The 13,716-nt window shown below is 46.9% G+C and overlaps 4 protein-coding genes across 4 annotated transcripts in view; 2 read left to right on the top strand and 2 right to left on the bottom strand.

Annotated features, from left to right (window-relative positions):
* Positions 1–987, top strand: part of CCR75_000656 (uncharacterized protein) — a gene marked incomplete at its 5' end in the record, with an annotated part of 10,059 nt that extends 9,072 nt beyond the window's left edge. Inside the window, one exon of the mRNA XM_067958762.1 lies at positions 314–987. Within this exon, the coding sequence (XP_067814408.1) occupies positions 314–441 (128 nt within the window). The 3' untranslated portion in view covers positions 442–987. The remainder of the gene's footprint in view (positions 1–313) is intronic.
* On the bottom strand, positions 30–412 carry CCR75_000658 (uncharacterized protein; the record flags this gene model as incomplete). The annotated part of the gene is given in 2 exon segments (XM_067958764.1): positions 30–52; positions 67–412. 2 exon segments carry the CDS (start codon positions 410–412, stop codon positions 30–32), a joined length of 369 nt encoding a protein of 122 aa, XP_067814336.1.
* A 306-nt stretch (positions 988–1,293) lies between the features above and the next one.
* Positions 1,294–3,834, top strand: CCR75_000659 (uncharacterized protein; the record flags this gene model as incomplete). Its single annotated transcript, XM_067958765.1, has 1 exon — positions 1,294–3,834. The coding sequence occupies one exon, from the start codon at positions 1,294–1,296 to the stop codon at positions 3,832–3,834; it is 2,541 nt and encodes an 846-aa protein (XP_067814338.1).
* Positions 3,835–4,098: 264 nt separating this feature from the next.
* On the bottom strand, positions 4,099–7,341 carry CCR75_000660 (uncharacterized protein; the record flags this gene model as incomplete). The annotated part of the gene is made up of 1 exon (XM_067958766.1): positions 4,099–7,341. The coding sequence occupies one exon, from the start codon at positions 7,339–7,341 to the stop codon at positions 4,099–4,101; it is 3,243 nt and encodes a 1,080-aa protein (XP_067814335.1).
* Positions 7,342–13,716: the final 6,375 nt, after the last annotated feature.

The raw sequence follows: 13,716 nt of genomic DNA, 5'->3' as shown, positions 1-13,716 counted from the left end.
TTGCTCGCAAAGGCTGAGGTTCTTGCTTATTAGTTTTTGACGGCTGCAATGCCTTCCACAAGACACTATAAGCGACGTCCGGGCGCGGCATATGCAGACCATTAACCTCCACCCACGCGAATTCGCATAATTTCGCGTTATCTCGCTGTTTCTCGAGCGTACGGATGACTTCTTTGACGATTGACGTTTTGCCAGCGCCTGGGAGGCCGCTAATGTAAATGGGACCACCGGCACTCTGATGCTCGATAGATGAGCGCAGCGCGGTGTAAATTTCATCGCGCTCATTTTCACGCCCTGTCATCACGCGTGGTAGGCTCGACAGCTGCAATTCCCGACATGCGCATTGAAGTCTCTTCACCGCGGTATCAATGGCTGAGAATTGAGCGCTTTGGGCGATACCAAGATTTGGCATTAGTAATCATGTCATTTACGGCAACTTAATAGAACCAGTTTAGAAATGCAGCTTAGAAATAAGTGGACCTATTTTTATGTAATTTACAAGATAGATGGCTTTCGTAAGATCACTACCGAAAAGGGGCATACCGTCTAATAGCAAATCTTGATGATACGAATGAGAGCAGGTATGAGTAGAAGAATTAATTCCAGCAAAATAAGGTCAATTGCAACAGAGTGGCCAATCATCGCACTCTTGCCGCAATAAGTCAGAACCTAAACCTTCGTGTCGGTGATCACATGCAACTCGGCTTGACGTCTCGCACTGTCGCTTCTAAGATGTCAAAATACGAAGTCCCTCCTTATAGACTTGCTATATTACGTGAAGCCATAAATTAACCCTGACGCAGCGTCAGCTGTGACTCATTTTTCTTGCGACATACTTCACTTATTTGGCTCTTACATCTTTTAATACAACATGACTGTTTCACTTTAAAGCCCACTTGTCGTGGCGGCTTTCTGATTTTAAAATCCTGCTAATGAACAGCGTCCTGTTAAACATACGTTTATGGTCAGCTCAGTAAGATACTAGACTGCCAAAATTTCAATGCGCCACAACCTTGGAACTTACTCAGACCAGTTGTGGTGGAAGTGAAAAGTCATAAGCCAGGCGCCACCAATAACGCTGATCCACTTGGTTTTCACGAAGTCTCTGGTGTCGGTCACCAGGCAATTTGCTGAAATTGTCGTTGCCTACACCAAATCACTTATCTTTCGTGCTCATCAGCAACACTTATTTTCACTTCGGCTTACTAGCACTTAAGCACCACAGCCTTCGACTTCAGCCTGACCTTTGCTCTTAACACTTTGATGAAATTCACTCTACTGATGCAAGCGGCAATGGGCGTGGCTTCCACTGCCTCAGCCGTCATGGAGGATATCACGATGTCTCTGGCCGGCAGTGGTTTCGAACAAGGAACAGTGCAAGCATTCAATGATCGCTCGACGTTAAATAGTAATGACTACATGGCTCCATTCTCGACAGAAGACATTTCAAACCTTTTCCAGCGCAACGGCAACTTGACCAAGTTAGCTCCGATCGTCAATGTGGCTTCGAACCTGCTCGATAAGCCATTACCCACAAACAAATGGTGGGGAAACCTCATTCACGCCGCAACACAAAACATGGATACAGTCGCCGACCCAGCGCGGTCCAACCCGTATGCGCTTAAGTTTCCGAAAGAAGCACCTTACGGCATCCAGGTTTGCTACTCTTATACGTATCGTATCATGGCTAAAGAGGTGGAAGGTGCCGTCAAATTTTACACACACGCGTTTCATAACGATCTTACACTATCGGCGACAGAATTCGCGTCGACGAAACCCGACTACGAAATATATTCGTTTAGCGATTTGGGCGTCAACGCTCGTACTTGCGTCTCGGGTAGTCGTACCTGCATGGATTCTTCTCTCGTACATGGAATGACTTTTATCTCCGCCAATTACTCTGGTCTTACTGCAAGCGTCGTTTCGAAATACGCGATGACCCTTGTAAACACTTCAACCGCAGGCAAGTATGTCGTCCAATTGCCAAACAATCAGACGTGGGTCATCTATTCTAGTGACACCAGCGCCTCTTTTTCGATCGATCAAAATCAAACTGCTCTAGTATCGAATGCAGCCTATACTGGTATGCTTCGAGTGGCAATTCTTCCCGACGGCAGCGACCAAAATGTATATGACGCCTACTCGTCCTGTGTCATCATTGGCGGTGATGTGGTAATGGAGTCTCGCACTAGCTACTCGTTACAGTGGACAACTGAGGGGAGTTCGTGCGACAATGTCGGTCTTCTTCACTTCGCCCTACCTCATCACGTGGATGTCATGAGCGATGTTACCACCACGCAATCGAGTGACGCCATTGTCTTATACTCGGCCACCCGCGGACAGATGGTTGGTCAAGTAACTACGTCCGGAAGTTGGATCCTTACAGAGGACGAAATGGAGGAAGATGTGGACTTTTACCCCAGCAACAAGCCGTCTGCTGACGTAGTCTCCCAAATTGACTTGCTGTCGATTCTTCAAAAAGACATTGATGGCGACTGGAAATTAATCACAGGTAGCTGGTACTTTAACGGCAAAGCATACCAGAAATACGCTTCACTGTGCTTAATGGCTGCGGATAGCTCCGTCGTGGGTGAAGATGTGACGCTTTTAAATAAGTGTTTGACGAAGCTCAAGGCGCTTGTGGAACCCTTTCTTACCAACACGCTGGAATCGCCTCTTGTTTACGAAACCGCATACAAAGGCATTGTGACCAGCCAGGTTTTCACTGCTAACGACATCAACGTGGAATTTGGCAATGGAATATACAATGACCACCACTACCATTACGGATACTGGGTCGTGGGGTCTGCTATTTTAAAAAAACTGGATCCGACATGGTCGGGCATTTCCCAGCTAGACACAATGGTGTGGACGCTACTTCGCGACGTGGCGAATCCGAGTGCGGATGACGTATACTTCCCCAAATTTCGTCATTTTTCATGGTATTTGGGTCATTCGTACTCTCACGGTGTAACTTCCATGGCTGATGGCAAGGATGAAGAAAGCACATCAGAAGACATCAATTTTTGCTATGGCTTGAAACTCTGGGGACAAGTTTCAGGTAACAAGGCTGTGGAAGATTTAGGCAGTCTCATGCTGCGTCTAAATGCTCGTGCCGTGCGCACCTACTTCCTAATGACATCAGACAACACCATCCACCCGCCTCAATTCGTACCAAATCACGTCACAGGCATCTTCTTTGATAATAAGGCAGACTACGCGACGTGGTTTAGCCCCGAAATTCACTGCATTCATGGTATTCAAATGCTACCAGTATCACCAGTCAACGGCTTAGCACGCACGACGACGTTTATCCAGGAAGAATGGGATAACATCTTATCAAAGGAACCGATTGTGACGGGAAACGATCTAAGCAACGCATGGTTGTCGCTATTGTTAGTGAATGCAGCTGCCATCGACCAAGCTGATTCGCTAGCAAGGCTGGCGACGGTTGCCATGGATGACGGTCTCACGCGTTCGTGGGCTTTGTACAATGCAGCATCTCGTGGCAACATTTCGACTGCCGCGAAAAATACGCCAAGCATCACAATAACGACGCCTGCTATTCCCACACCCATTGCCACCGCCTCCTCCCCAAGTGTGAATCCTATTTCCAAGACGACGCCAAGCCCAGCAACGGAAACGCCCGCCTTCCCCACTGTATCTCCCGGTGCAGCCTTTAATACGCCAACAATTACGGGCGCGCCACCGCTTGCCACGGTACCTACGCCTGCTACTGTGCCTGAGTCCATCACAGCTACGCCGTGTCCCAACTCCAAAATTGGTGTCACTACATCGACCTCTTGGAAGAACTTTATAGATTTAGACAACTAGGCTTGTTGCACAAGCCCATGGTTCGCTGTATATACTTACTTGTATGTCGAGTGAAAAATCATTCAGAAACGTGAGTTGCGCATTGCGTGTCGAAACTCTTGTGCCTTCAACTTCGTCATGATATCGTACTTGAAGCGAAAAAAAATTAAATTTTCATTCATGAAATTCGTAAACACCCCATCATCAAAATGAAAAATTTCTATACATTTGTTTCAATCTACTCGGGCCACTTCAATTAATTCTATTTTAGATCGACAAATTGCCTTACATAATGGCCGTACTCAGAGCAGCCTGAGCCTCAGGACTCATTTGCGCAATAATCTCCTTCATCTGGGCTTCATAAGCCTGTAAAAGTCCACGCACGCAAACCTTCACTTCAGCTTGGGTTTCTTCTTCCACACTAGACGTGGAAGCAAGGGCCTTGGCATATACATCAAGCACTTGCGGCATCAGGTTAAGTACAACGTGGTTCTGCGAGGTCACGAGGCCATTCAGGCATCGAAAGCACACGGGACTTTCGTCCATGTCAGCTTTTAGCGGAAGAGCGCTCAAAAACACAGGTAGCACGGCCTCTAAGGGCATCTTGGCGCTGCCAACCATAATCATGCGGGCCACAGCTGCACATGCGTTGTCCGTCACAACTTCGTCATTACCTGAAGTCTCAAACAGAGGCCGTAGAGCCTGAAGCATCTGCTCGTATGCGCTAGTAAGTTTTTCACCGCTAATTTCTGCAAGAACACCCATGCAAAAAGCGCTGTTGGCCTTCAGTACGTAGTTATCTGACGTAAGACCCTGCAGGACCACGGGATACACGCTCTCCACTAGGCCTAGAGCACCAGGTCCCAACTCACGGAGCACCTCGGCAAAGCAACCAACAGCAGCGGCACGATCGCGCACAGCCCGTAGACCGGTAGCAAACGCCAGCAGCGCTGGAAAAAGCTCCTGAAAAGCGGACAGAAAGTGTTCGCCGTAGCATTTAGCAAGTACGCCAATCAGCTCCGACGCACTTTCAAGCACTGACCCCCCTTCTTCTTCGTCGTCGTCCTCGTCCTCTTCGTGAGTCGTTTGACATATGTGCTCGTGAGAAAGTACCGTCTTGGTAATACGCATCAGCTCATTCATATGGTCCATCGTAACGACGGGGCCCACACGGGCGCTCATGGCTTTGATTGCGTTAAAAGCCTTCTCGACAACAACTTCTTCAGGGTCTTCCAAAAGCTCTTCCACCAAACTCTTCATCACAGCAGATGCAATCACAGCATTGTTGGGCGACAAAATGTTCTTGTTAAAGTCGCCCTTATTCCAAACCTGCACGTCGCTGCTCATGGCATGTGAGGCTTCAAATGAGCAGATAACAAGAGCAGCCAAAGCCTCAGCCACTGCACCACGTACGTCCTCATGAATGTACTCAGTAAGTGGAGCTAATGCCTCGAGAAATTTCGGAATGTATGGCTCAAACACAGCGCCACCGCAATTTAAAGCAAGCTCCTCTACGGCTGCGACAGCGCGTACTTTTGAGTTTAACGCGTCTGTTCGAATACTGATATGGCGCAACACGTTGTCGTCTTCGTTCTCTTCATCGTCAGAGTCCACGCCACCAAGAACATCCTCATCGTCGTCCATTACGCGAAGTCCTTCATCGCTTACAATGGCTTGCAGCACGTGCATGGCAGCCTGCTCAAGGAACGGTGCAAACTCTTCCTTGAAGATGCTTGAAACGTTAATAAAGTACACGAAAGCTTGTTCCTTGAGCTCCGAGTCGTCAAGCTCAAATGATGAAAAGACGAACGGCATTGAAGGTGCAAAATACGGACGAAAGGGCTCTTTGCCGAGAGCCGTAGCCAGATAGCCTAGGCACTCAATCGCAGCACCCCGCAAAAAGTAGAATTTCGGATCTATGATGCCCCAAAAGGGCTGGATAAGCTCAGCAACTGACGGGAAATAGGGCAGAAAAGCGTCTTTGGCCCCAATAGCAATAGAACCAAGCGCGTCCAGCGCCATTTTCTGCAATTGTGGAGATCCTGTACGAAGCACAGCTACTAATTTGGTCACGAGTGTGTCAAGATACGGCAACACCTGATCACTCTCCATGCTTTGTGTAATTTCATCTAGTACATACAAGGCCGTGGCCTTGATCACCTTGGATGCATCGTCAAGTAGAGTGAGGCCAATTGGTAGAATATCGGTGTAGTGGTCCGTTATTAAGGGCTGCAGGAACTCGGCAAACTGACCGAGAGCAAAACACGCGGCCTCACGTACGTGCTGATCAGGGTCCTGAGCAACGCGGTACACAGCAGGAAGTAGCTCGTTCAAGTTTTGGCACATGAACTCACAACACCCTTCTGATAAAATACCAAGTGTCAGCACACCAGCCTTGCGCTTACGGGCGTCCTGAGCAGTAATGTATTCGTTGCATATACCAAACACCACTGGGTTCAAATACTTGGCAGGCACACTCAGAGCGAGAGAGTCAAGCGTCTGCTGAGCCATGTGGCCCGGAGAATCGTCGTCCTCATCTTCGTCTTCACCTCCCGTCTTGCCCTCACGCTCGAGCAGGTTCGAGATGAGACCACACGAAACGGCTTCGTCGGCAGCAACAATGTCTAGCATCGTCGTGAAGATTTTGGCAACGAGACTCTTCTTTCCAATGGTCTTGGGCTTCTTCTTAATAAATTCTCCCATGGCATAACTGGCTGATGCGCGAGTACTTGATTCAAGCTGATTTGCAAGGATAATCTGGAGCAATAACTCAATAAATTGGGGAAAAGCTTGGTCTAAAATAGGAAACGGATGTGATGCAATCTCGGAGAATACGTCCATAAACTCTACAGCCTCAGCTTCGGCCCCGTTGGCCACGCACTGCTGTAGTACAGTGATCATAAGCGGCACGAGGTCGCGAAAGCCACGAAGGTCCGATTCTTCAAGAAATTCAACAAGGCTACAAGCTGCACGCATAGCACCTACGCGCACCTTAAGGTTTTCGGGGTCTTGCAGAGCTTTAGCGTATAGTTGTTTGAGGTCATTAAAGTGCGGTTGGAGCGACGTGCCCATACTCTCGCCCAATAGCTGCAATAACTTCATGCTCATTTCACGCTGGTCAACATTAGCACTGCTGGCAGAGGTATTAATAAAAATCATGAGCTCGGGCCATTTGCCAAGGGGCACTTCGTGCAAAGCCAGCGCTGAGATGAGCGACGCTACAGTAGAGCGCACAACGTGTACGGGATCTTCAGCTGCACGACTGAGCAGTACCTGCTTAGTCTGGGCCTGAGCAGTAGCCTCTAGCTTAGGCCAATGCTTAAATATCTTCTTTCGCAGCATGAGCGCGGCCAGCTGTCGCACTTCGGGCTTGGTCGATAGTTGGAGTTGCAAAAGCAGTCCCCCAACTGATGCGATCTTCTTGGTGTAGGCCTTTAGCACCACTTCTGCCTGCTTGATTTGCTCCGTATCCGGGTGCGTCAGCTGTAGCAGACACGCCTCCAGCTGCTCTGGCGTATATTCAGCCATGGTTGTCAATCAATCAAGATAAAATGAGTGATTAACGGCAAATGCACAAATGACTGGTCAACGCTAAAACCTCAAAAATATGATATTTGTCGAGCCGATTAAGGGTCAATCTCGCAAAACTATCTCTAGGTGAACTTGAGATATAATGTTGACTAAAACTACTATTGATGGACTCAACGAGATTATAAGAATATGTGGAAAACTCTAAACGGATCAAGCACTTTGGATCAATTATTAATCGTGCTTTAAATTTGCCTTTTAAGGCCCGAATGATGGTATTTACAAAAAAATGGCTAATTGCTTTTGGAAGGAAAGTTTTCATTTTAGCTCTTTTTTAAGTTGCTAGGCTGCCTCGCTCCTAAAGTCAGAGAAAGACTTTGAACTTAAAGAGTCCCTTGGTTCTATAGACTTACGCAGTGTGAAGTGGACTTGTACTGAAACAGTACAAGTCGTAGTGCCCCGTTACACTAAGGGACTCAGTGGTTCTTCGAACAAGTGGCAACTAATGCCTACCTTAGGAAGGCTTATTACTCTAACCGATCGCAGCGCAAGCGTAATGGGGGACTGCTGACTTGTACTGCTTCAGTACAAGTCCACTTCGCACTGCTTCAGTGCGAGTGGTGCCTCACGTCACTTCACGTACACTAGTACGTGCAGAGGAAGACTCTCTTTAAAACACTTGCTATAAAGAGGGTTAAAAGTAAGCTGTATTTATTATAGTTAAGTTCTTCTGTTTTCTATCTTATATACTTACTTACTTAAATACTGATACTAAACATGTAGTAAAATCTCATCTGTCTCTTTCTTTGCGTGCGTCCAGCGCTGACTGGACCGCGGAGCAAGTAGATATAATGGCTATATCTACTAATCGATAAGCTTTCCGAATATTACTACGTAAGATAATATTCTCCAAATATTATCTACCTTTTGTATAAAATATTAAGGGAGATATCATTCCCACCGGAGTTTAGTTTTTTTCTTATTTCTAGAGATTAATGGACTACAAATGTATATAACGTTACGAATTTTGTGCTGCTGGCCGAAGGGGGCATCTGTGACTGGCCCTGGTATGACCAACTTGAAGGCAACGCCGGCAAGTAGGTTGGGCACGCGTTCTCTCACTGACAGTGACACTGACAGAGGTACTAGGTTCAACTCTTGCTGCCTCTAAAACCATGGCGTGCTCATAAAACGAAAGGTCACGACGCAGCACTGTGGCACTAAGCGACTCTGCAGGCCTACCACGACCACTCTGAAGCACAGGGTCAAGAACAGTAGCCGCATTACCACTTTCCTCTATTCTGGAGAAGGTCTCATCCATTATCTTTGCAATCGAGGGAGTGCCTATTGAAACTCTGCTGTTATTCGTTTAACTGACTGTTGAAAGGATGGTGCATGGCTTGTGGAGGCAACTGGCAAGGTGAGATCTAGTCTGATGGCAGTTGTTGGTGCTAATTGATCAAGCCATCAGTGCTTGTTGAAGGTTTCCACAGAGAGCGGGGTAGGAAGGAGGAATCGATGCACACAGGGCCATCCCATACTACATATAATCAGTTGCCAACAGCAATTACCATCACAGGTACCAAGTTCAGCTTCAAAACGGTGTAATGACTGCTGGTGTGCTGCTTTTAATGCATGACTGGAGATCTAAAGATGACATAGGCATAGTTAGGAAAAGTACACAGTGAGATCTGGAATGCAATGAGACATGCTTTTCAACATATTTTTTGGCTCACTTTTTATCACATGCTGCCATAATATCCCGTCGCCTAAAGGGGTAAGGCGGCAAGTTTTGTCATTTGCGATCTGCTTCTTTATCTCATTGAGCTTAAATAGGCAGGCTTGGTCGATTATCTTATGAATGACATGTAGGTCACCTGTTGAAGACTGCATCCATCTGTTAAGGCCGTAGTGTGCACTCTCCACTCGTTGTGTCTAAGTGTGCCCAAAATGGTTCTTGTTTTTAACCATGCCCTGGCATTTTTTTCTTTGTAAGGCAACCATTGCTATTGAATATAATTGAAGGTTTCTGCAGGGCAAAACTGCGAGAGGGATTGCACTGCCTCTTGGTACCTTTCTTCCGCTGCTGCATTGACAACAGCCTTCCAATGCTCCCTCATCAATGAATCAAACGCCATCTGTCCTTCACTTCCAGCAGGAAAATGCTTGCGAACATTTCCGAGAATATTTTTTTCGATATGCCAAATGCACGACATATTTTTGCAAGAGGGGAACAGGATTGCAAGTCCATTCATGATGGCATCTCACGGTCCGTTACAAAGACGAGATTATTGCAAGGTATGTTTTTACTACCCAAACTCTAATATTTAAGGAACTGCATCAGTAAGAAAAAATATAAAACACTGCAAGGAATAAGACGAGGAAAATGCTACTTACCTCTTGAAATTGTGCCAAGGTCCATTCATAGTGCTCCCTAGTTTCCGCTGGAAGGAAACAAAGAACACAGTGTATGTTTGGTTGGTGGAAGTTAAGGAGACGCAGCGAAAGATATGCATTTTGTGCTTGTTTCTCTTGTATGTTGATTTCATAACAAACACCAGATTTCCACACCACTGTGCAAAACTGTTGCGGTTGTGGTGGGCTCTATGTATAAGTGCGTTAAAATTTGATTATCGTCTCGCTTCAATACCCATTTGGCATCGGAGTTTGCTAATGGTCAAGCAGTGTTTCCAGAGGTGAGCGGCCTCCAAGTTTCTGTCGCCGCAACAATTTTTTTGCATTGTATAAATCTTGAGCAGTTGCACAGCTGCTTTGGTCAGCAAGTTGCAGAGTGCGCAAAATATTGCGAGGTGCAACACCTGCAAGGGTTTGTTGCAAAATGAGCGGCATGTTCTGGTGGATTGCCTTGTTCCTCACTCGAGGATATGCTACTACATCAGCAGGTTCATGGTTGGGTCCTGTTTCAACAAGTATCACAGTCCAAGTATTATCCAATTCATTGACTTGACGAATCCTAGCACAGTCCGTACTAGTTTTACTCTAAAATGGCAGCCTGTTTTCCTTGATTTCTGTGCAGGCCTTGCACCATGTCCCTCATACTTGTAGACCCCATGATATTTGCATCTAAAAAGAATGCTCTTCATTGGCTGTTCCACACCCTTTCCATACCTTTATGAGCGAAAAGTGCAAATATCGTATTGTTCAGCTTCAGAGTGAGCTTGAAGAGCTTCTTTTGCTATCGCAATTGATCGGTATGTTTCTTCAGCTGGAGGAGCAAGAGGGATGGTGAAGAAATATGGATTTGAATTTGAATTTGAATACGAAAGCTATATGGTCTTGATCCCAGCGCGAAGAACTTTCGCGCTAAGAAGATTTTTTCTCGATGCTTTTCTAATGAATCAATGGTACAGTGGCGTCAACAAACGAGATTTAATCTCGTTGATACAAGCCTGGAGTGCTTCCATTCGCAATGTCAAAGACATTGGACGCGAAGCTTGGCTTCATAGACTTAACGCGATTCGCGTTAAGTTTAAGAATCAAACTCCAACTGGTGCAATCATCAAATTGCATTATTTAACTCGTGAGGCAGGACTTCCATGCCTCACGCGGGGTGATCCCTGTCATTGTTGTGTCGACAACAAGAAACGAGTGAAAGGGGATGTATATTCCCTTTCTTTCGCCCTGAGGAAGGGCTCGCATCTCTATCGAGATGCGCGATGCGATTGACGTTTTGCAATCGATTTACAAGCGCCAGTAGCGCATGTTTTTCGATCGACCTTCTGATCCGTCGGATGGGTCTCGTCATACTGACGGGCGAGGCCTTCAATGTCAACAACCAGCTGGGAATGAGGCTTTCAGTTGTCATGCGAAGGTGGATAACCGCGCCAGCAAAACAGATAACTCGTTCGTTACCCCTTCACATCACGGTGGTCTAGAATACGTTCCACAAAGACACGTTGACCACCGTGGGAATCCACCAATGGTTGTGGCGGAGGAGGAAAATTAGATCCGACCCATGCGTCGGATCTAGAGTCGAAGATCGACAAACTCGATCGCTTCCTTCATGATTTGGAGGAGGGACTTGATCACGAGCGCGGTAAACGTCGCGCGTTAGAGCAGACGGTGCAGGCTCAACATATTGAACGGTTAAGCGACCGTTCGAAGAGTGTGTACTCCATGTTAGAGTACGAACGATAATATCACGCTCTTCGTGATGAGCTGTTTTCCGCTCATCGCGGTTTCGAGGATCTTCGGACCCGGCATGAGAAACTTCAGGTTCAACATGAGAACCTGGTTCGCGATCACAAGAATCTTTTGGGGATTCTTAAAGGGTGTTCAGATCCGTCCTCGGAAGGAACCGCGTACCGATGGTACGGGCGGAGCCGACCAACTTAAAACGTAGGATGCGTTCGCATCCTACGTCGCAATTCTATTGTGTACGCATTGCCTCTGCGAAACAGTACACGGAAAGGCCCAATGACCTTGGGTAGTAGTTTACTGCTACCACATCAGTGACTACACGCTTAGGTAAGTTTACCGTAGAAAGTAGTACTAGGTCATTAATTTTTAATGAAAGAACGTTTGCTCTTCCATGTTTGTCTGCGTTCCGTTTCTGACGGTCCAATGCTAACGCATTGGAATCCTGTACGAAACGTATTACTGATTCTCGAGTCAGCAGAAACTCTTCTGCTGACTCATTTGTTTTTTTCTTTTTTAGTACGCTTTGTGCGTACTGCCATGAGATCATTCTCATCTTCGATGTCGATATCTTCGACATCGACATCACTCGCGTCGTTGTTAACTTCGACGCGTGATGAGCATGGGCCAGAATTGGATTTGCTCGTGCGAGTCCACTCCCCCCTTAAAATAGAGGATCCCCCTAATTGGGTGGGTATGCGTGGATGGCGTAAGCCATTCACAAAGAACGGTGTATGCGTTGTAGACGCATGCACCGAATTATTGATGGCGAATTCGACCATCGGTAAAAACTCGCTCCAATTCGGATACGATTGGACGTAACCTCGAAGTATCTCTTCGAGGACGCGATTTACGCGTTCTGTTTGACCATCCGTTTCTGGGTGATCGGATGTTGACATAGTCAGCCGTGTTCCGAGAGATCGGAACACGGATTGCCAGAACGCCGCCGTGAATCTCGGATCTCTATCCGAGACTAATTCACGGGGTAACCCAAAGAGTTTGAATACCGTGTCGATAAAGACACGGGCACAACTCGGAGCCGTAATCGACTCTGGTACTGCAGCAAGATGTACCATCTTGCTGAATCTGTCTACAAAATAAAGGATTCCATGGTTTTTGTGATCGTCTTCGGGAAATCCGAAGACGAAGTCCATAGATACGGACTGCTATATCCCTGCCGGAAGTGGTAGAGATTGGAGAGGTGCACGGGATGAAGGGCTAGGCTTCACCCGTTGACATACCTCGCAAGCTCGAATGTACTTGCGCACAAACTGATACTGGCGGGGCCAGTAAAAGTCGCGACTTACTGTGAGGTAAGTCTTCTCACGTCCACGATGTCCACTTGTTGGAGCATCGTGACACTCATACATGATGCGCAAGCGCAAATCATTGTGAGTCGGGACGACCACACGTGGAGTGTCGCCAGTAACGGCTGTGTAATACAATAAGCCGTTGCGTGTTGTGTATCGATATAAAGCCGGTAAATTTTTAAAAGATTTATCGGATGGATTCATTTGATGATCCAGTAAACGCAGAAGGTCCTTATCTTCTGCGTAGGCTTTTTTATGTCATCAAGCAAATTTGATGACATAACCCTCGTAGTGAGAGTTGCAACAGTGGGATTATTTTCACTGTTGGTGTGCACAGCCGACTCGAAATCAATTCGGCGTGATAACGCATCAGCGACGACATTAAGTCGTCCTGGTTTATATTCCACGGAGTAATTATACTCCTCGAAGAAGGATAGCCACCTCGCCATTCTTTGCGAGAGGTGTGGGCTGTTTACGGCCGTGCGTAACGACGCATGGTCCGTATATACGATGAACGGTCTATCTCCTAGGAGATAGACCCCAAATTTAGCCAATGCATATTTCATGGCAAGAAGTTCCTTGTCATGCACTGGGTAATTGCGTTCAGCCGGTTGCAGCATACGTGATTGGTAACAGACGACGCGCGCTCCGCGCCGTCTGTATCGTATTGCACTAGCGCACAGCCAATTGCGAAATCGCTGGCGTTATAGACCACATCAAATGGTCTGTCTTGATTTGCAATCGCCAAGATGGACGATTGCATCAAGCGTTGCTTGATACCTTCAAAGGAACGCTGACAATCAGCGTTCCATAACCATTTCTCCATTTTTTTCAAGAGACGAAAGATGAACTGTCATCTCTGCATAATTGCGAGAGTACTTGTGCAAGTACGCCGCTAAACCAAGGA

The sequence above is a fragment of the Bremia lactucae genome (assembly GCF_004359215.1).
Source record: "Bremia lactucae strain SF5 chromosome Unknown BlacSF5_NotPlaced_200_SHOA01000120.1_2678225bp, whole genome shotgun sequence".
Lineage (NCBI taxonomy): Eukaryota > Oomycota > Peronosporomycetes > Peronosporales > Peronosporaceae > Bremia > Bremia lactucae.
The sequence above is the reverse complement of the archived record's forward strand: the minus strand, read 5'-3'. Positions and strand labels throughout refer to the sequence as shown.